Source organism: Indicator indicator, chromosome 21 (assembly GCF_027791375.1).
Source record: "Indicator indicator isolate 239-I01 chromosome 21, UM_Iind_1.1, whole genome shotgun sequence".
NCBI classification, from domain to species: domain Eukaryota; kingdom Metazoa; phylum Chordata; class Aves; order Piciformes; family Indicatoridae; genus Indicator; species Indicator indicator.
Genome location: NC_072030.1, coordinates 13,640,004 through 13,661,675, shown reverse-complemented (window position 1 = coordinate 13,661,675; position 21,672 = coordinate 13,640,004). Strand labels below are relative to the sequence as shown.

General features: G+C 57.3%; 1 protein-coding gene across 1 annotated transcript; it reads left to right on the top strand.

The window, feature by feature from the left end:
• The first annotated feature begins 1,356 nt into the window (after window positions 1–1,356).
• On the top strand, window positions 1,357–20,014 carry DDB1 (damage specific DNA binding protein 1). Its single transcript, XM_054390641.1, has 27 exons — window positions 1,357–1,476; window positions 2,512–2,660; window positions 2,754–2,870; window positions 5,804–6,025; window positions 7,552–7,666; window positions 7,774–7,871; window positions 8,135–8,293; window positions 8,973–9,056; window positions 9,297–9,413; window positions 9,786–9,888; window positions 10,525–10,600; window positions 10,681–10,789; window positions 10,940–11,118; window positions 11,209–11,372; window positions 11,461–11,568; window positions 12,554–12,761; window positions 12,947–13,042; window positions 13,279–13,390; window positions 13,927–14,050; window positions 14,652–14,816; window positions 15,585–15,679; window positions 15,826–15,996; window positions 17,468–17,577; window positions 17,764–17,933; window positions 18,367–18,469; window positions 18,869–18,992; window positions 19,787–20,014. The coding sequence occupies exons 1-27, from the start codon at window positions 1,416–1,418 to the stop codon at window positions 19,868–19,870; spliced, it is 3,423 nt and encodes a 1,140-aa protein (XP_054246616.1). The 5' UTR covers window positions 1,357–1,415; the 3' UTR covers window positions 19,871–20,014.
• Window positions 20,015–21,672: the final 1,658 nt, after the last annotated feature.

Sequence of the window (21,672 nt, the reverse complement as noted above, 5' to 3'; positions counted from 1 at the left end):
TGGCCAGAGCCCCCTCCCGACAGCAAAGCCACCCGGCCGCGGATGGCCACCAGATCCGAGCGCAGGACCACCCGGTGGCCCTGCAGCAGCTGCAAGCCGGGGTTGCATGCCACCAGCCCAGCCAAGGAGTCATCAGCACAGCTTGTCACCGAGTTGATCAGCTTCTTGGGCACCTGGTGGCACAGAGAGGCGGTGGGGGTGGGGTATGGGAGACGGCAAAGCCAACCCCGTGGAGGTAGAAGGGGTGCAAGGGGTTCCCCACCGGCTTGGGCTCACCTCCATGGTGGCACGGGGGAGCCCACGCTGCCTTTAGCTCCGAGTCCAAACTCTGTCGGGAAGTGGTAGGGAGGGCAAGGTCCACCACAGGGCAACGACATGTCCCCGTGGGGACAGTGTGGCCTGGCACATGGACAGCAGGAGGGGGACAGGGTGGGGTATGGGGTGACTGGTGGGAGGTGGAGAGCTGGGGTCAGTGTTGTCTTTGAATGGGGTGTGTTAGGGGGGACCAAGGTGGGAGAAGGCTCGACGCAGGGACCTTCTCATAGAGTGGGGGACCAGGATGGGAGCACCTCTAAAGCAGGGACCCCATCCTGGGGTGGGAAGAGGCCAAGGTGGGACCATCCCCAGGAGCAGGGACCCCACCCCAGGATGCAATGGAGGTAGGGAGGGATATTATCCCTGGGGAAGAGGAAGACCCAGGAATTGGGTGCACTCCCCAAGCAGGGACCCACTTCTGGGGTGTGGAGAGACCAGAGTGAAAGCAAATCCCAGCAGGGACACCCCTTTTGGGGTGCGGGGTGCCCAGGGTGGGTGCACCTCCTAGCAGACTCCCCTTTTTAGAGTGTGAGGTGTGCTGACCCCCCCCACAGGGACCCCTTTTGAGGTGCAAGGGGGAGCATTGTAGGTGCACCCCACTATCAGGAGCCCCCTCCGCGCTGTATATCAGGGCACGATCAGGGGGTGCATCCCTCCCCCGCCCCCCACCGTATCCCCCCTCTCTCCTGGACTGCAATGGGAGAGGCAGAGTGGGGTTGCACCCCCAGAACGGGGACCTCCTCCCAGACATCCAGAGTGAGAGCAGAGCACCCCCTCTCCAGCAGGAACCCTCTCAGGTTGTGGGGAGACTCAGGGGGTGGCACGCCAAAGCGGAGATTCCCCTCATATCCTTCCCCCTGACCGCAGAGCAGGGACCCCTCCGGAGCATCCCCATTTCCCCACCTTCCCTCTCGTCTGCTCCTCGAGGTCCTCCAAGCTGCCTAGAGCGGCTCCAGCGCGGGCACTTCCGGTGACGTCACGGCGGCGGGCGGAAGGGGCGGTGCGGGCGGCGGAGAGGCCGCGGCAGGTTCCGTTCCTGCTTTCTGCGCGGCTTGGCCCCGTTTTTCTCCGGTTGATTGCTCCCTCCTCCGCCCGCCGCCATGTCTTATAACTACGTCGTGACAGCGCAGAAGCCGACGGCCGTTAACGGCTGTGTCACCGGTACCGCTGGGGACCCCCGCGCCCAAGGGTCACGGCGAAGCATGTGGGCCCGGGGGCGGGGGCACGGAGTGGGCTCGGGGTATCGAAGGGACATTGAGGGTCTTAGGGGTCAGCGAGGCACCAGGGGGCTGTGAGGGTGCTGAGGTCCTTGTAGGGGTTGGGAGGATAGCGTGGGGCGGCGCCTGTGGGACCGTTGGTGGGTGCTGAAGGTATTGGGGAGGTTCTGGGGTACTGGGGGGGTGTTGCAGTTTCTGAGGGAGTTGTGGGGTATTAGGGAGGGTGCTGAGGCCCCTGGGGAGGTGCTGAGGCTGCTGGCGGGGTTGTGGGGCACTGAGAGGATGTTGAGGTTCCTGAAGAGGCCGTGGGTCATTGGAGACCCTTAAGGGGCTGCGGAGGCTCCTGGAGGTGTTGTGGGGTACTGGAGAGGGTGCTGACACTCTTGAGGTGCTGAAGCTCCTGGGCGGGTTGTGGAGTTCTGAGGGTGTTGCAGGGCACTGGGGGAGTGGAGGCCCCTAAGGGGCTGCTGAAGCTCCTTGAGGTGAGGTTTTGGGGCACTGGAGGGGGTGCTGTAGCTCTTGAGGAGTGTTGAGGTTCCTAAGAGCATTGCAAGTACTGAGGGCTCAGAGTGTGGGTGTGAAGTGTGGTTCCTTGACAGGGGGGCTACAGAGCAGCAGAGGGTCGAGGTGCTTGGGGAAGAGGTGGTGGTGAAGGTTTGTCTTTTTCCCTTCCCCTTATCATGAGGTGTTTTGGGGTGTTCCAGCGTCCTCTGAAGAGAGGGGGTGTTGGAAAGGGCCCTGAGGAATAAGGACGGAAGAGAAATCCTAGGGAAGGATGAGAAATTGGGGGCTCAGGGATGGGGGATTGCTGAGGGGCCTGGGTGTTGCAGGAGGAAGGCGTTGAGATTTGGGGGTGCTGCTGGGACCAGGCTCACCAACAGCCTCGAGTTCGGCGGGTCGCTCAGCGAGAGCACCCCGGAGGTGCCTCCTCGTCGCGTTTGGGTGGCTTGAGGGTGGTTTCTTCTCTCCGTTCTCCCAGGCCACTTCACCTCAGCCGAGGACCTGAACCTGCTGATCGCCAAGAACACACGACTGGAGATCTACGTGGTGACAGCAGAGGGCCTGAGGCCGGTCAAGGAGGTGGGGATGTACGGCAAGACCGCGGTCATGGAGCTCTTCCGCCCCAAGGTGGGTTCTGCTGCGGGCCAGGAGACAGCTGTGGGCACGAGGGGAACGCTTGGGATGAGCTCCTGAAGGAACCTCACCACTCTGCTTTGGCAGGGGGAGAGCAAGGATTTGCTGTTCATCCTGACGGCCAAGTACAATGCCTGCATCCTGGAGTACAAGCAGAACGGGGACAACATCGACATCATCACCCGTGCCCACGGCAACGTGCAGGTGAGTGTGGCTGCAGCGCCTGCAAGGGGCCAGGTCCCTGCCTGGGGCATGGTTTTACTTCGGCAGTGAGCAAGGGGGGTGAGCCAACAGGGTGCCCGCGTGGCCAAGAAGGCCACCAGCCTCCTGAGGGGCTGGAAGAAGAGTGTGGCCAGCAGGGCAAGGGAGGTTCTCCTCCCTTTCTACTCTGCCCTAGTTGAGCCACAGTCCTGCAACCAGTTCTGGGCTCCCCAGTTCAGGAGAGACTGGGAACTGCTGGAGAGAGTCCAGGGGAGGCTGCAGAGCTGCTGAAGGGCCTGGAGCAGCTCTGTGAGCAGCAAAGGCTGAGAGCCCTGGGGCTGGTGAGCCTGCAGAAGAGCAGCCCCAGAGGGGAGCTGAGCAATGCTCAGCAAGAGCTAAAGGAGCTGTGGGGGGCAAGAGGCTGGGGCCAGACTCTGCTGAGTGGTGCCCAGGGCCAGGCCAAGGGGCAGAGGGCACAAAGTGGAAGCCAGGAGGCTGCAGGTGAAGCTGAGGAGAAAGTTGTTTGGTGTGAGGGTGCTGGAGGCCTGGAGCAGGCTGGCCAGAGAGGTTGTGGAGTGTCCTTGTGTGGAGAGCTTCCAACCCCCCCTGGGCATTGTGCTGCTGGGCAAGCTGCTGTGGGTGCCCTGCTGGAGCAGGGGGCTTGGACTGGCTGAGCTCCAGAGGCTGATCTCCTTCCAACCTCAGCCATGCTGGGGTTTTGCTTTGTTATTGATAATTCTTCACCTAACACTGTCTTCAATGGGGTTCATCTGCTGCCACCACTATCTCCAGAGGCTTTTGCCTATGGTGAATGGGGCTCAGGGTCTGAGGACACAGCTAGAGCTGTGTTCTTGGGGTGGTTTAGAGAGTAGAATCATAGAATCATGGAATGGTTTGGGTTAAAGGAACATTTCTTGCTCTTGTAGTCCAGCTCCCTGCAGTAAGCCAGAGTATCTTCAACTAGATCAGGCTGCTCAGAGCCCCAAACATCCTGACCTGGAATGGTTCCAGGGAGGAATAACGAGGTTGATTTGAGGTGCTCCTACTTGGAATCAGTGCTCAAAACTCAGTGTAAGGTAGAATTTTCCCTGGGAATTGACTCCTCTGGGATTTTCTGGTTGTCCTCTCCATGCTGCGTGCTTGCTGAAGTTGCTGTGACAGTTGTGGCCACCCAGCATTGTGAAGAATTGTGGATAGTGTCCTTTTTTCCCTGGTTTATGTGGCTTAAAATCCTGCTTTTGAGCGGGTGACAAATCCATGTGGCTCTTCCAGTCACCAGCCAAAGGATTTCCATCAACTCTCAAACCAAAACATCTCCATTGTCTTCCCAGGCACTGAGCTTCTGCTGACTGATTGTTGGTGGAGCTAAGCAGAGGGTTGTGGGCAGGAGGTGATGATGGACATGTCCTGTTAGGGACACATTTGTGTGTTGTTGGGGGGGTTGAAAAAGTTCTTAATCTCCCTGTGCCACCCTTGTGCCTGGTGACATGGAGCTGGTGATATCAGCCCCTGCCAAGGACCTCTGAGGGTTCTGTGGAGGCTGATAACAGTGCTGGATTTCTGGAGGGGAGGATTTGGTTGGCAAAGCACTTCATGAAATGACTTAAGGTTGGGAAAGACTTCCAAGATCATGGAGTCCTTGCTGCTGCAGGGAAGGTCCTAAGAGCAGGACAGAAGAGGACAATGTGACTGTGGAAGCTGGGGAGAAACAAGGAGGGTAAATACATTCTGCTGGCAGAGGCACAGAATGGGTTTGATTGGCAGAGACCCTTCAGATCCTGGAGTCCAACCCTTCCCCCAGCACTGCCAGGGCACCACCAACCCATGGCCCTCAGCACCACAGCTCCAGGGCTTGGGAACCCCTCCAGGGATGGGGACTGCACCACTGCTCTGGGCAGCCTGGGACAGACCTTGACAACCCTCAAGGGCAGGAAATTGTTCCTCATGTCCAACCTACACCTGCCCTGGAGCACCTTGAGGCCCTTTCCTCTTGTCCTGTCACTTGTTCCTTGGGAGAAGAGAGTTTCTCCAGTTGCAGGACCTGCTCCTGGAGTGCTGGGAGAGAGGTAGTGTGTGCAGTGGGAGCTGTGCCAGGCTCTCTTGTGAGCAGGGGCACTCTTCTTCACTGCCTGCCTTACCCCGGGCTTGCTTGATGATACTTCAAAGCCTATTGGGAGGTGTAGAAGGAGTTCCTCAGCTGAGAGCTGCTAACATGGGTCAGCAGTGTGTCCATGTGGCCAAGAAGGCCAATGGGATCCTGGGGTGCATGAAGAAGAGTGTGGTCAGCAGATCCAGGGAGGTTCTCCCCCTCTACTCTGCCCTGGTGAGACCTCACCTGGAATATTGTGTTCAGTTTTGGGCTCTCCAGTTCAGGAGGGACAGGGATCTGCTGGAGAGAGTCCAAGGGAGGGCTACAAGGATGCTGAAGGGAATGGAGCACTGCCCTGGGAGGAGAGGCTGAGAGCCCTGGGGCTGTTCAGTCTGGAGAAGAGAAGGCTGAGAGGGGATCTGATCAATGTCTATCAATAGCTGAGGGCTGGGGGTCAGGAGGCAGGGGACAGGCTCTGCTCACTTGCACCCTGTGCTAGGACAAGGGGCAATGGAGAGAAACTCCAGCACAGGAGGTTCCACCTCCACATGAGGAGGAACTTCTTCAGTGTGAGGGTCACAGAGCACTGGAACAGGCTGCCCAGAGAGGTTGTGGAGTCTCCTTCTCTGGAGACTTTCCAGCCCCATCTGGATGTGTTCCTGTGTGACCTGTGCTGGATTCCATGCTCCTGCTCCAGCAGGGGGGTTGGACTGGATGACCTTGGGAGGTCCCTCCCAACCCCTAACACCCTGTGAGCCTGCGATTGTCCTCTCAGGCACCAGGCAGGGCTGGTTTGGTGACTCTAATCCATCTGTCTGTCTGCCTTTGCCGTGGCTGTGCTGCCCAGGACCGCATCGGCCGGCCCTCGGAGACCGGCATCATCGGCATCATCGACCCCGAGTGCCGCATGATCGGCCTGCGCCTCTACGACGGCCTCTTCAAGGTCATCCCCCTGGACAGGGAGAACAAAGAGCTAAAGGCCTTCAACATCCGCCTGGAGGAGCTCCAGGTCATCGACGTCAAGTTCCTCTACGGCTGTCAGGCTCCCACCATCTGCTTTGTCTATCAGGTACCTTCTTCTCGGTGACTCCCAGCGGGGCCGGAGGTTCGCTGCTGCCTCCAGCTGAGGTCTCTAAAGGTCTGTCCAAAGGCTTTGGAGAAGCAGCAGCAGCCTGGAATCGACAGAAGGCGGTGCAGGAGGTGGTTCTGGCTCCTCCAGGAGGCTCAGGGTGTGGAAGGTTCTCCGCATTGCTTTTGTTTCCCACTTCTGGGAGCGAGGAAATGCTGCCTCACAGCAGAGCTGATGCTTCAGGTGGACGCGTCCTTGTTAGACTCAGGGGGAGCCCATGGGTCCTCCTAACAAGGGCTGAGCTTAAAGCTGGAGTCAGTTGTTCCTTGGAGGTACCTCTGTGAGACTTGAGCCTTCCCCCTAGAAAAAACAAAAACACCAAATAAAACCCCAACAGTGTGGCTTGTTTGCTATTTTGAAGGCTGCTCCAGGATCACAGAGGGACCATAACCTCTCTGTCACCTTGGTCCTCTGTTCCAGAGGTAGTTGTGTTGAAGGCATTTGCTTGTTTTGCACCAAAGAGCCTTTGCTGTGCTGGCTGGGTGAGGGATTAGCTTTGCTTTGGCACAGCCAGGCCCAGCTGAAAGCTGCTGGGACAGCATCTCTGTGAGCAGCAAAGGCTGAGAGCCCTGGGGCTGTTGAGCCTGCAGAAGAGCAGCCCCAGAGGGGAGCTGAGCAATGCTCAGCAAGAGCTAAAGGAGCTGTGGGGGGCAAGAGGCTGGGGCCAGACTCTGCTGAGTGGTGCCCAGGGCCAGGCCAAGGGGCAGAGGGCACAAAGTGGAAGCCAGGAGGTTGCAGGTGAAGCTGAGGAGAAAGTTGTTTGGTGTGAGGGTGCTGGAGGCCTGGAGCAGGCTGGCCAGAGAGGTTGTGGAGTGTCCTTGTGTGGAGAGCTTGCAACCCCCCCTGGGCATTGTGCTGCTGGGCAAGCTGCTGTGGGTGCCCTGCTTGAGCAGGGGGCTTGGACTGGCTGAGCTCCAGAGGCTGATCCCCTTCCAACCTCAGCCATGCTGGGGTTTTGCTGTGCATTACTGGGGTGGCAGAGCTGCTGGGGGGCGATTCTGCAAGCAGTTGATGTTTCCTTAGGAAAGCAGGCTGGAAGGTTTTGAGGAACATTGAGGTGGGAGCTCAGTTGCTCTACAGCAGGATGAGCTGGAGGTAGTGACCTCTCCTGGATTTGGAGAGAGCTGTGTCACCTGAGCACAGGTCCCAGAACACCACCCCTTGTATAAAACTGCCAGAGTTGTTTTCAGTCTCCTTGGGCCTAGAGGTTTGCCCGGAGGTGGTTCTACATCTGGGTAAAGTTCTGGAGAACATCATTCTGTGGGCGTTCAGACTCACCTGTGGCTTGAGGGAGGCTGAGAAGAAGGTGGGAACCTTCAGCAGCTCACTGGGGTCGGCTCCTTGTCAGGAGATGAGGTGGAGGCTCTCCTTGGATGAGGTGGATCTCCTGCCAGGTCCACCTGGAGCCTCTGGCTGTGCACCTGAGGCTGTCACCAGCATACAGCTTTTTGTGGCTTCCCTTTCAGGACCCTCAGGGTCGCCACGTCAAGACCTACGAAGTGTCCCTGCGCGAGAAGGAGTTTAACAAAGGTCCTTGGAAGCAGGAGAACGTGGAGGCTGAAGCCTCCATGGTCATTGCAGGTTGGCCCTTCTTTCCCCAAAGCTCTTCTCTCCTGTCTCTCCTTTGAGGCCAAATGCCTCCTGCTCCAAAGTTCTCTGGCAGGACATTTCCCTGTTCTCCTCCACAGTGCCGGAGCCTTTTGGAGGTGCAATCATCATTGGGCAGGAGTCCATCACCTACCACAATGGTGACAAATACCTGGCCATAGCTCCACCTATCATCAAGGTGAGAGATCTGGGGGGATCCAGGGATCCATCCCCTGTCATTCCGTTGTTCCCAGACGGCTCTTTGGACTGCTGGAAGGGTGTCGGAATGCTCGGAGCCAGGAGAATTGTGCTCCTGGGCAAGCTGCTTTAGCAGGGATTGGGCTGGTTGCTCTCCAGAGGTCCAGCTCTCCAGGGGTGCTGGGATTGGGACAGGTCCTTGCTGGATGCCCCTGTGGGGCTGTCTCAGCTGGTTGCTGAGCACCCCTCTCTCGTTGGCTGCAGCAAAGCACCATTGTCTGCCACAACCGCGTGGACCCCAACGGCTCCCGGTACCTGCTGGGGGACATGGAAGGACGTCTCTTCATGCTGCTGCTGGAGAAGGAGGAACAGATGGATGGCACTGTCACCCTGAAGGACCTGCGTGTGGAACTGCTTGGGGAGGTAGGACCTGACCACAATCCTGCCTCATGACTTTGTCGCTCCTCACCGTGGGGTTGGAAACGTCCTGCTGAGGGCTGGGAATGTCCTGAGGGCTGAGGGACAGGAACTGTGTCTCCTCTGGAGCCTGGGGTGACGTTTTAAGGTTGTCCCAGCTGTTATGTTATTGGGAAAATCTCTGTCTGGGCACTTGGAAGTTTAGATCGTGCCCAGGTTCTTGTCTGGAGCATCTCTTCTCACTTGCTCCCTGTGATAGGACAAGGAGCAGTGGATGTAAGCTGCAGCACAGGAGGTTCCACCTCAACACAAGGGGGAACTTCTTTACTGTATGGGTCACAGAGCACTGGAACAGGCTCCCCAGAGAGGTTGTGGAGTCTCCTTCTCTGGGGACTTTCAAGGCCTGTCTAGATGCTTTCCTCTGTGACCTGAGCTAGATTGTATGGTCCTGCTCTGGCAGGGGGGTTGGACTCCATGAGCTCTTTGGGTCCCTTCCAACCCCTGACATCCTGTGATCTACACTGTCCTTGGGAGAAGTTTGGGCTCTGGAACTGATAAAGGGATTAAATTCTCCCTTCCTGTGCCCTCAGTTTTCCTGTTGGGCAGCAGCTCAGGTGTGGTTCTTGCAGGGTGTGGCAGGGTCCTTTTGGTGGGAGTGGCTCATCTGCATCTTCTCCATTCCCAGACATCCATTGCAGAGTGCTTGACCTACCTGGACAATGGAGTTGTGTTCGTTGGCTCTCGGCTCGGCGATTCCCAGCTCGTGAAGGTATGTGCCAGATGTCTCCTGGCTTAGCTGTGTCTCCAGAGAGGATTTTGATACCTATTTATTTCCATCATGACCTCCAGAAGTCTATGTGGAGACATTTTCCTTTCTTACCTGCTCTAAATCCCTGCCACATGCTTGGTCTTGGGGAGGGTTGGACAGGATGACCTTCAGGGGGCCCTTCTGACCCGATGTGTTCTGTGCCCTTGTTTGCTGAAAGCCATTGACTGTGTTTCTCCCTAGCTCAACGTGGACAGCAATGAGCAGGGCTCCTACGTGGTGGCCATGGAGACCTTCACCAACCTTGGTCCCATTGTTGACATGTGTGTGGTGGACCTGGAAAGACAAGGCCAAGGGCAGGTAACCTTGATTCTGCTTTGCTTCAGCCTGGTGTTGAGGATGGTCTGGGCCAGCCAGATGTAAGTGTGGGTTGTTCATGGAGGAAAAGACTTAGAAACCATTTAGTGGAGGATCTCAAAGTCTTATCCAGGTGCAGGGATGGTGATACTGAGGTCCTACACTGAAGAATGGCAGGAGTGAGGAGGTTCACTCTTAGATACCCTTGATCATGAGGAGGAGGTTGCAGTCAGGAAAGATCAGCTGCCAAAAGACTTCCTCTGAGGAGTGGAGATGATGATGGGTGCCCCATCTTCTCCTGAACCCATCACTACAAGGAGGAGTAGGGAAGCTTCTCAGCAACATTTGGTTGAAGACCATTTGCTTCTCCTCCAGCTGGTCACCTGCTCAGGTGCATTCAAAGAGGGTTCTCTGCGGATCATCCGGAATGGGATTGGGATTCACGAGCACGCCAGCATTGACCTGCCAGGAATCAAAGGTGGGTGAGCTGTCCTGTGCTGTCAGACACAGCCCGGGCCTCAGGGACCAGTGGGGACATGTCCTGTGCATGCACTGAGGTGGAGGTGTGGGACAGGGGACTTGCCACCCACCAGCTGTTGGAATATTGGGGTTGGGTTTGGGCCTCTCGCTCCAAAAAGGACATTGAGGGGCTGGAGCAGGTCCAGAGAAGGGCAATGAATCTAGGGAAGGGTCTGGAAAACTTCTGAGGGATCTGGGGTTGTTGAACCTGGAGATAAGGAGGCTGAGGGGAGGCCTTCTAGCTCTCTCCAACTCCCTGAAAGGAGATTGGAGCCAGGTGGGGTCAGGCTCTTCTTCCAAGGAACAAGTGATAGGACAGGAGGAACTGGCCTCAAGTTGCCCCAGTGGAGGTTTGGATTGGACATGAGGAACAATTTCTTGCCCTTGTCAGTTGTCAAGGCCTGCCCAGGGCAGTGGTGAAGTCCCCATCCCTGGAGGGGTTTCTGAGCTGTGGAAATGTGGTGCTGAGGGCAGTGGTTTGGTGGTGCCCTGGCAGTGCTGGGGTTGTTGGTTGGACTCCATGATCTTAAAAAGTCTTTTCCATCCCAAACCATTCTGTGACTCTGAACTTCCCTCTGGCCTCTGTCTGTTGCAGGTCTGTGGCCCCTGAGGTCAGACTCTCACCGTGAAACAGACAATACCTTGGTGCTGTCCTTTGTTGGCCAGACCAGGTAAGGTGGGGCTAAAGCTGAGCCAGGCTCTCAGCCAGCTGTTGGAGCTTGGTAGAACAGGACTTCCTTCTCCTGCCCAGGGTTCTGATGTTGAATGGAGAGGAGGTAGAAGAGACAGAGCTCACAGGGTTTGTGGATGATCAGCAGACCTTCTTCTGTGGCAATGTGGCACATCAGCAGCTGATCCAGGTAATGCCAGTTCTGAGGAAGCACAGATGGTGACCTTAGAGCCCGTGCTGGTGGTGGGGCTAAGTTAGACCCTGCTGAGGGTCAGGGCTGGCTGGATGTTGTCAAGAAGGAGAAGTTCTGGCTCTGAGCAGAGGTGTTGTCTGTGCCCAGATCACCTCTGCCTCAGTCAGGCTGGTTAGCCAGGAGCCCAAAGCCCTGGTGAGCGAGTGGAAGGAGCCCAATGGGAAGAACATCAGCGTGGCTTCCTGCAACAGCAACCAGGTGGTGGTGGCCGTGGGACGAGCCCTCTACTACCTGGAGATCCGACCTCAGGAGCTCAGGCAGATCAGGTGGGTCTCTGCCCCTGCCCCAGGGGGCTCTCAACTCTGCTGTCTTGCCCACGGACTCAAGCCTGCTCTCTGCTTCCTCCTTCCTGCCAGCTGCACAGAAATGGAGCACGAAGTGGCCTGCCTGGACATCACCCCGCTGGGGGACAGCAACGGCATGTCCCCGCTCTGCGCCATCGGGCTCTGGACTGACATCTCTGCCCGCATCCTGAAGCTGCCTTCCTTTGAGCTGCTGCACAAAGAGATGCTGGGAGGAGGTAGGGCTCTGCTGGGTGGTGGCAGTGGTCACTCAGCTGGCTGGAGGTGGCTGATGTCCCCTCATGGCTCTTCTCTTGCTCCCTGCAGAAATCATCCCTCGCTCCATCCTGATGACGACCTTTGAGAGCAGCCATTACCTGCTGTGTGCCCTGGGGGATGGGGCCCTCTTCTACTTTGGGCTCAGCCTTGAGACAGGTGACTGCAGGAGCTGCTGGAGAGGGTGGTTTGGACTCTTGCCCTCTTCTTGATATGCTTTCACCCTTCTGGAGAGATCTCTGTCTTTCTCGTTGCGATGGTATGGGGATGGCTGGGAGTGAACTGGGAGCTGGTGGACTTCTCCAACTGCTTGGGTCACAGCAACCCCATGAGGGCTCCAGGCTGGGGGCAGAGTGGCTGCAAACTGCCTGGTGGGAAAGGACCTGGGCTGGGGAGGGTCAGTGACAGCAGCTGGAGAGGAGCCAGGGGGTGCCCAGGTGGCCAAGAAGGCCATCAGCATCCTGGTCTGGATCAGCAAGAGTGTGGCCAGTAAGAGCAGGGCAGGGATTGTCTCCCTGGATTGGGCACTGGGGAGGCCACAACTGGAATCCTGAGGTCAGTTCTGGGCTCCTCACTCCAAGAAGGACATTGAGGAGCTGGAGCAGGTCCAGAGAAGAGCAGCAAAGCTGGGGAAGGGTCTGGAGAACAGGAATGATGAGGAGCAGCTAAGGGACTTGGGGGTGTTGAGCCTGGAGAAAAGGAGACTGAGGGGAGACCTTCTGGCTCTCTGCAAGGAGGCTGGAGGCAGATGGAGGTTGAGCTCTTCTGCCAAGGAGCAAGTGACAGGACAAGAGGAATGGGACTTGAGGTTTGGGTTGGACATGAGGAACAATTTGTTGCCCTTGAGGGTTGTCAAGACCTGTCCCAGGCTGCCCAGGGCAGTGGTGGAGTCCCCATCCCTGGAGGGGTTTCTGAGCTGTGGTGCTGAGTGCCATGGCTTGGTGGTGCCCTGGCAGTGCTGGGTTGAGGGTTGGACTCCAGGATCTCAAAGACCTCTTCCAACCGAACCCATTCTGTGCCTCTGCCAGCAGGACGCATTCCCCCTCCTCGTTTCTTCCCAGCTGTCTCAGCCACGTTGCCTTCTGCTGTCCTCCTCTTAGGACCTCCCTTGCAGCAGCTGCCAACACCTGCTCCTTCTCTGCAGGCTTGCTGAGTGACCGCAAGAAGGTGACCCTTGGCACCCAGCCTACTGTCCTCAGGACTTTCCGCTCCCTCTCCACCACCAACGTCTTCGCCTGCTCCGACCGCCCCACCGTCATCTACAGCAGCAACCACAAGCTGGTCTTCTCCAATGTCAACCTGAAGGAGGTCAACTACATGTGTCCCCTCAACTCAGATGGCTACCCTGACAGGTGGGCCTCTTCCCTCGCCTTGGGTGACACGGGGTGGAGAGCTGTGGGCTCAAAGAGTGGGCATCCCGAAGTCAGCAGATGGGATTCCCCTGGAATCGGCAGGTCTGAGGAGAACAGGGAGGTTCTGGCTGTGCCACCAACCTTCCAAGCACAATGTCTCATGGGGTTTCTTTTCCCCCATCCAGCTTGGCTTTGGCCAACAACAGCACCCTGACCATTGGCACCATCGATGAGATCCAGAAGCTCCACATCCGCACGGTTCCCCTCTATGAATCACCCAGGTGAGCTGAGCAGGGACAGGGAGCCTGGCCTGAGGAGCTCTGCTCTGCTCCATGGGACAAGTTTGTGGGGAGTCACCACCTTCAGCCTTCTTCTTGCGGGCTCAGTTGGTCTGCAGACTTGCTGACAGGAGTCTGGGCAAGGGAGCAGCTCTGTCTTTCATCTCCAAAGCTTCTGTGCTCCCCTTGGGGTGGCCTTTCCTGGCTCTCCTGCCCACCCAACTCCCTTTGTCCCACAGGAAGATCTGCTACCAGGAGGTATCTCAATGTTTTGGTGTCCTCTCCAGTCGTATCGAAGTGCAGGATGCCAGCGGGGGCACCACTGCCCTCAGACCCAGTGCCAGCACCCAGGTGAGGAGGAGCTGGGAGACCATCCCTGAGCTGTGAGCTGTGGGTATCATCATTCCTCAGGCCAAACCATGGTGCAGGTTGTCCTTGACAAGCTTCAGTGTCTCCCTTGGGCAGCCTGGGAGGAGATGGGGTGCTAAGATCTCTCCATGGTGGTGACAAGGACTCTCTGTGCTGCTCTCCAGCAGCCTTGGCATGCTCACCAGCCTGTCAGATCACCTTTGGGTTTGGAGCTCCTCCTTTAGTCAGCTTTCTCTTTGGTCTCAGGTGGTTTCCTTCTCCCAGGGGTGCTGTCACAAGTCCCATTCAGGCAGTAGCTCTGGTGGAAGGCACAGCAATCCATAAACTCTTCCATTAATGTTCTTGCTCAGTGGTGCTGCCTTCATGTCACACTTAGGAGCACGTCCATTTACTCAGGCCCAGGGAGCTCCTTGCTTCATCTTCTCTCCTTCACTTTGTTCTTATGGTCCTTGGTTGCCTCAGCCCATGTAGAGCAGCAGGAGGACTTGCTGGATGTCACACATGTCCTTGTGTCTTAGGCCTTGTCCAGCAGTGTGAGCACCAGCAAGCTGTTCTCCAGCAGCACAGCACCACATGAGACATCCTTTGGTGAGGAGGTGGAGGTGCACAACCTGCTCATCATAGATCAGCACACCTTTGAAGGTACCAATCCCAAATCACACAGAATGCCAGCAGGGTGGTGTTGGAAGGGACCTCTGGAGCTCAGCCAGTCCAAGCCCCCTGCTCCAGCAGGGCACCCACAGCAGCTTGCCCAGCAGCACAATGCCCAGGGGGGGTTGGAAGCTCTCCACACAAGGACACTCCACAACCTCTCTGGCCAGCCTGCTCCAGGCCTCCAGCACCCTCACACCAAACAACTTTCTCCTCAGCTTCACCTGCAGCCTCCTGGCTTCCACTTTGTGCCCTCTGCCCCTTGGCCTGGCCCTGGGCACCACTCAGCAGAGTCTGGCCCCAGCCTCTTGCCCCCCACAGCTCCTTTAGCTCTTGCTGAGCATTGCTCAGCTCCCCTCTGGGGCTGCTCTTCTGCAGGCTCACCAGCCCCAGGGCTCTCAGCCTTTGCTGCTCACAGAGCTGCTCCAGGCCCTTCAGCAGCTCTGCAGCCTCCCCTGGACTCTCTCCAGCAGTTCCCAGTCTCTCCTGAACTGGGGAGCCCAGAACTGGGCAAGCTGTTCAGCCCACCTTGGGCAATGCTTCCTTCCAGGACCTGAAGAAGCCATTTTTCCCTGTTTCTTCCTCTGCCCAGTGCTTCATGCTCACCAGTTTCTGCAGAATGAATATGCCCTCAGCCTGGTCTCCTGCAAGCTTGGCAAGGACCCCAACACCTACTTCATTGTGGGCACTGCCATGGTGTACCCCGAGGAGGCAGAGCCCAAACAGGGTCGCATCGTTGTCTTCCACTACTCTGATGGTAAGAGCAAGGGCTTGGAGACACAGATTGGGTTGGGTTGAAGGCACCTTTAAACCTCAGAGCCCCACACAACCTGACCTGCAGTGGTGCCAGGGCTGGGGCAGCTCCCACCTCTCTGGGCACCCTGGGACAGGCTCTCACCACCCTCAGGGGCAAACATTTCTCCCTTCTCTCCAGTCTCAATCTCCCTCTCTTAGTTCCAAACCATCAGTCCTTGTCCTGTCTCATCAGACCCTGCTCACAAGTCTGTCCCCAGCTTTCTTCTCTGCCCCTTGAGGCGCTGAAAGGCCACCAGAAGGTCTCCCTGTGGCCTTCTTTTTTTCCAGACTGAACAACCCCAAGTCTCTCAACCTGGCCTCACAGCAGAGGGCTTCACCCCTCTGATCATTTTCCTGGCTCTATTCTTCTCTCATGGCCACGTCCAGCTGCTTGAGGGTGACCAGAAATGAGCTCCTCAGGCTCAGGAGTCCTCCCATCCCAGCAGCAGATGGAGTTTTTCCTGAGGGATCTGCTGTGAGCTGCCCACAGACAAGATCTCTGGGTGCTGCAGGCCCTCACAGCACTCTCCCTTTCCCACCATCTGGAGAAGCCCAGGAATCCCTCACCAGAACCAGACCCTGGGATTTGCTTTGCCTGTCCTGTCACTTCTCTCCCGTGTTTCTGGTCCCCAAGGAGCGTTCTAGAGGTGGCAATGTTGTTCAGGACAACTTATCTGCTTCCCTTTGGGAACAGAGGACAGTAACTGGGTCATCCCTGGCTTTCTTGCAGGGAAGCTGCAGAGCCTGGCTGAGAAGGAGGTGAAGGGAGCTGTCTACTCCATGGTGGAGTTCAATGGGAAGCTCTTAGCCAGCATCAACAGCACGGTAGGGATCTTCCAACACCCTCACTCGGTTTGGGAGCACATTTTGGAGCTGGGAGCTCCTCCAGCTGCTCCCTGATGCCTCTTGGGAAGGGGGAGCTGGCTGGCCTGGGTGTCCTTGGTGGCTCAGAGCTGTGTCCCTTCCCTCAGGTGCGCCTCTACGAGTGGACAGCGGAGAAGGAGCTGCGCACGGAGTGCAACCACTACAACAACATCATGGCCCTCTACCTGAAGACCAAGGGGGACTTCATCCTGGTGGGAGATCTGATGCGCTCTGTCCTCCTCCTCGCCTACAAACCCATGGAAGGCAACTTTGAGGAGGTAGCAATGCTGCTAAAAGGTCTTCATGCAGGGGCTTTTCCAACCCAAGTGATTCTAAGATCATCCATCCATCCACCCAACACGTCCAACCATCAACCCAACAACCACCATGGCCACCAAAATGTATCCCTCAAGTGCCATGGCCACACGTTTCTTGAACATCTCCAAAGTCTTGGTTGAAGGTCTGCTGGGAGCTCTTGCTGCCTCTTACAGTAGGCTCTGGGCAGTGGGGACAGAGTTTAAGGTGGCAGTGTTGACCTGCTGAAGGATTGGAGGCTCTGCAGAGAAGGATCTGGCCAGGCTGGATCCATGGTGAGGCCAATGGGATGAGGTGCAACAAGGCCAAGGGCTGGGACTTGCACTTGGGTCACAACAACCCCAGGAAGGCTCCAGGCTGGGGGCACAGTGGCTGCAAACTGCCTGCTGGAAAAGGACCTGGGGGGGTTAGGTGACAGCAGCTGGAGAGGAACCAGGGGGTGCCCAGGTGGCCAAGAAGGTCACCAGCAGCCTGGCCTGGATCAGCAAGAGTGTGGCCAGCAGGAGCAGGACAGGGCTGAGGGGAGACCTTCTGACTCTAACTCCCTGCAAGGAGGCTGGAGCCGGGTGGGGGTTGGGTTCCTCTGCTAAGGAACAAGTGACAGGACAAGAGGGAATGGCCTCAAGCTGCCCCAGGGGAGGTTTAGGTTGGACATGAGGAACAATTTGTTGCCCTTGAGGCTTGTCAAGGTCTGTCCCAGGCTGCCCAGGGCAGTGGTGGAGTCCCCATCCCTGGAGGGGTTTCCAAGGCCTGGAGCTGTGGTGCTGAGGGCCATGGTTTGGTGGTGCCCTGGCAGTGCTGAGGGCCATGGTTTGGTGGTGCCCTGGCAGTGCTGGGGGAAGGGTTGGACTCCATGACCTCAAAGGCCTGTTCCAACCCAACCCATTCTGTGACTATGTGAAGAAGCAGCTTGGCTCACCTCATCCTGCCAGCCTTTTGTGGCCAAGTCTGTAGAACTGTGCAGGGACAGCAGTGTCACCTGGATGTGCTTTTAGACAGATCCCTGTGGTTTCTGGAGGGACAGATCCCAGACCTCCAGGAACCTGGGCAGTGAATCAGCCACCTTGAGAAGAGCAGACTTTGGGTGCCCGCTGTGGGGAGCTGCCATCTGGGCATCCCATTGTCCAGTTGGAATGGCTGGATGTGGATGTAGCTGTGTCTCTGTCAGCTGGTGCCACCTAGCTGGCTGATGGCCCACATCCACTTGAATTGTTCGAGTGCCCCCTGGGCATGGCTTTGGCAGGGGCTGCTCTTTGTTCACCCCAGGAGTGCCGCTCAGGCCATCTCCAGAAGGCACAGCCTGCTTTTGACATTCAGAGAAGGACAGACTGGATGCCACCTTGCTCCTGAACGTTGGTGTTGGGTTGAATGAAGCTGCTGGATCACAGGCCAGACCATCTGGACACTCTTGTGCCCCCTCTTGTGCCCTTGCAGATTGCCAGGGACTTCAATCCAAACTGGATGAGCGCCGTGGAGATCCTGGACGACGACAACTTCTTGGGAGCAGAGAATGCTTTCAACCTCTTTGTGTGCCAGAAGGACAGGTGAGGGATGGGGGTGAGGGCACCTTCTGGGCTCCTCCACCAGAGGAGATATGTGTGTGTGTGTGTGTGTGTGTGTGAGGCCAGGAGCATGCCCAGCTCGGAGGGGCAGCCTGGTTGGGAGCAGGGGAAGCTTGCTGAGGCCTCCCAGCCCAGCCCAGCCTGAGCAAGGTCCTGTTTGGGTTCCAGCGCGGCCACGACCGATGAGGAGCGTCAGCACCTGCAGGAGGTGGGACTGTCCCACCTGGGAGAGTTTGTCAATGTCTTCTGCCATGGGTCCCTGGTCATGCAGAACCTGGGGGAGACATCCACGCCGACGCAGGGCTCCGTTCTCTTCGGCACAGTCAACGGCATGATCGGTAAGGGTCGGGCTGCTGCCGGTCCTGCTGGGCTCTTCTCCTGGCTCGTGTGTCCCTCACTTGGGTGACACTCTGGTGTTCACACTCCCCTTTGTTCAGCCTGTGTTTGGCTGCTGGCAGCACCTCAGGCACCAGCACGTCAGTGTGAGTGCTTGGAAGCCAGCAGGAATCTCCCTGGAGGAGGATTTGCTCCTCGTGGGCAGTGGTCCTGGTGCCTGTGGCAGGAGCAGGGCTGCCAGCCATCACCACCCACCCCAGACAGGGGTCCTGTGGTCTGAGCATCACCGAAGTGCTTTGCACTCTGGGCCACTTCTTTGAGACTCTTTCCTTGTCCCACCTCTCCTGGGCACCAGTTTGCAGCACAGCTCCAGCACTGGCATCTGCCCTGGGATGGTCTCTGATGAGCCTTGAACCTTCCATGTCCATTTTGCAGGCCTGGTGACCTCCCTGTCAGAGAGCTGGTACAACCTTCTCCTGGACATGCAGAACAGGTTGAACAAAGTCATCAAGAGCGTGGGCAAGATTGAGCACTCCTTATATCCTTTGGTAGCTCCAGGATCAGGAGCATGGGCCAGGTAAACCTGAAAGTTCATCTCTGTTGGGTCATTCTGGTGGGAGTGCTGATCAGCTGGAAGCTCCACCAGGAGCTTGGCTCAGGTAAACCAGGACATTGATCTTTGCTGGGACTCTCTGGTGAGAGTGAAGCTCATGTGGAGAAGGTGGTGATGTTGTTTGCCAGAGCTTTGGCCCTGAAGAGAGGGCACCTGTGGTGGAGAGGAGCCTGTCTCAGAGGCTTTGAGGGCGAGTCTGGCTTCGTGGTAGCCCAAAATCGTGGCACAACGCCAGGACCCTCCTGCTGCAGCATTGTGGGGATGTTTGGGACACCAGTAGTGGAGGGGCTGCTCCCTGTGGGTTTGGCTCCTTGACAGTGGCACCTGGAGGTCCTTTCACACCGAGCGCAAGACAGAGCCTGCCACAGGGTTCATTGATGGGGACCTGATTGAAAGCTTCCTGGACATCAGCAGGCCCAAGATGCAGGAGGTGGTGGCAAACTTGCAGGTGAGATGGGTGAGATGAACTTGGGCCCTTCAAAAGGGACCTGGGGTGGGAGTTGATGACAGAAGCTGGAAATGAGCCAGAGTGTGCCCAGGTAGCCAAGAAGGCCACCAGCAGCCTGGCCTGGATCAGCAAGAGTGTGGCCAGCAGGAGCAGGGCAGGGATTGTCCCCCTGGAGTGGGCACTGCTGAGGTCACAGCTGGAATCCTGGGGTTAGTTTTGGGCCTCTCACTCCCAAGAAGGACATTGAGGAGCTGGAGCAGGTCCAGAGGAGGGCAACAAAGCTGGGGAAGGGTCTGGAGAAGAGGAATGGTGAGGAGCAGCTGAGGGAGCTGGGGGTGTGGAGCCTGTTGAGGCTGAGGGGAGACCTTCTGGCTCTCTGCAGCTCCCTGAAAGGTTGGTCTCAAGGAACAAGTGGCAAGGCAAGAGGAAATGGCCTCAAGCTGTCCCAGGGCAGATTTAGGTTGGACATGAGGAACAACTTCTTGCCCTTGAGGGTTGTCAAGGCCTGGCCCAGGCTGCCCAGGCATCCCTGGAGGGGTTTCTGAGCTGTGGAGCTGTGGTGCTGAGGGCCATGGTTTGCTGGTGCCCTGGCAGTGCTGGGCTGAGGGTTGGACTCCACGATCTTGAAGGTCTCTTCCAAGCAGAACGATTCTGTGGCTCTCAAACTAGCAGTGGAGCCCCTGCCCAGGAGTTGCTGAGGACATCTGCATTCCTAGAAGGCCGTGGATGGTCTGGGAACATCCTTCAGCACTTCAGCCATCTCCATGCTCTGATGCTCTTCCCCTTCCCCGCAGATCGATGACGGCAGCGGCATGAAGAGGGAAGCCACCGTGGACGACCTGATCAAGATCGTGGAGGAGCTGACCCGCATCCATTAGCAGCATGCAGGCCCATTCCCAAACACCTTCCTCCACAGCCAGCAAGGGAATCTTCTCCATGCTGGAAGAGCAGCTCCCTTGGAGCCCCCTGGCCAGCCATGCGGAACGCCCAGCAGTGGTGACGCTTCACCCGCAGGGGCCGTGGGGAAGGAGTCTCTGAAGTTGGGGGAGGGGGGAAGCCAGCTTTTAGGAATTTTTTTTTTTTTTTGGGGGGGTGGGGTGGGGTGTTTGGTCAGGCACCATGCTTGGACTCCAGGATCCTTGCAGACTTGGCTGCTGACCCCAGAGCTGGGCTTTGCTGGTTGCTCTCGCTGGGTGGGGAGCCCAGCGCTCGGCCCGAGCCGTGCCCTTGCCTGGGTTCGCTCTTCGCCCTTGTCTTTAGGATCTGAATTTTGCTTTCCAGTTTCGTTTTTTGACTTTTATGGATTCCTTGTGATGTTTCAGAAGAGGAAGAGAAGGTCGAGGGTGAGGGCTGGAGGAGCCATGTGGGGCTGGTGGGGATGTGCTGAGGAGGGTGAGGCCGAGCACCTTTCCTCTTGCTCTCCGTGGGGCCTGTGGCTTGCTCAGGGAGGGAAGGTCTGGAAAGCTTCAGCAGTTGTTGGATTCTGAGCTTTACCAAATAAAGTAGTCCGTGAGGAAAGGTCTCTCCCATGACTGTGAGGATGGGACCCTCCTGCCCAAGCCAAGGCAGTTTTGCATCTGTTCCTTGGTGGATGGACCTGCAGATGCTGCGGTGTGAGTCTGGTCTCCAGCTGCAGTTCTATGGATGGTGACCCCTGGGAGACATCACTTCTCTTCAGGTGATGGATGATAAGTCTCAGGCTTGTGCTCCTCCAGCTGGATTCTGCTGGGTTGAAGTTCTCCGTGTGGATTAATCATTACCCTCCTGCTCTCCACTCCTGTATTTATGTTCTGAATTCTGCCCTCACCTCTGGACTGCTGTCAAATTTCACGTGAGGAGCTCATGGTCACCTTCCTCCTCCTCTTCCTCCAAAGCTCTGTGACCTCTCTGCTTGATCCAGGATGAATCTGTGAGCTCCATCCATAATCCACCATCCTGAGATGCCAGGAGCTCCCCCCTGTCCCTTCCTGGGCAGGTTTCAGTTGTTCAGGTGTTAGACAAAAGCAGAGAACCTTGCTCAAGTTTGGGAGAGGTTTCTTACAGTGACCAGGATCTTCTCATGGTCTGTGTGTCACCAGGGACAAACATACCTTGGACCTGGGTGGCTTCTCATCTAGACCAAAATCAGCTCTGCAGAGTAGGGCTGGAGGCTTGGAGCTTGTGGTGTTCCCCAGGGGTCAGGACTGCATCCAGTCTTGTCCAACATCATCATCATCAACAACCTGGATGAAGGGATGGAGTTAGGCCCTCAACCAGTTTGCTGGTGGCACAAAACTGGAGGAGTGGCTGGCACCCATCAGGCTCTGCTGCCATTCAGTTGACCAGGCTGGAGAGGTGAGGAAGGGAAACCTCATGGACTTCAACCAGGGCAAGTGGAGGGGAGGAACAACCTCCTGCAGCAGTACAGGGGAGGGGTGACCTGCTGGGAAGCAGCTCCAAGAAGGGCCTGGCAGTGCTGGTGGACAAGTTGCCCATGAGCCAGGATTGTGTCCTGGTGGGCAAGAAGGCAAATGGTCTCCTGGGGGCATGAAGAAGAGTGTGACCAGCAGGGCAAGGGAGGTTCTCCTCTCCTGCTCTGCCCTGGTGAGGACACAGTCCCACTTCTGGGCTCCCCAGTTCAAGAGAGACTGGGAACTGCTGGAGAGAGTCCAGGGGAGGCTCTGAAGATGCTGAGGGGCCT

Coding starts and splice junctions, on each gene's coding strand:
- DDB1 (XM_054390641.1), top strand. CDS start 1,416: ATGTCTTATAACTACGTCGTGACAGCGCAGAAGCCGACGGCCGTTAAC. Junction 2,871..5,803: donor GTGCCCACGGCAACGTGCAG/GTGAGTGTGGCT, acceptor TGTGCTGCCCAG/GACCGCATCGGCCGGCCCTC. Junction 10,790..10,939: donor CACATCAGCAGCTGATCCAG/GTAATGCCAGTT, acceptor GTCTGTGCCCAG/ATCACCTCTGCCTCAGTCAG.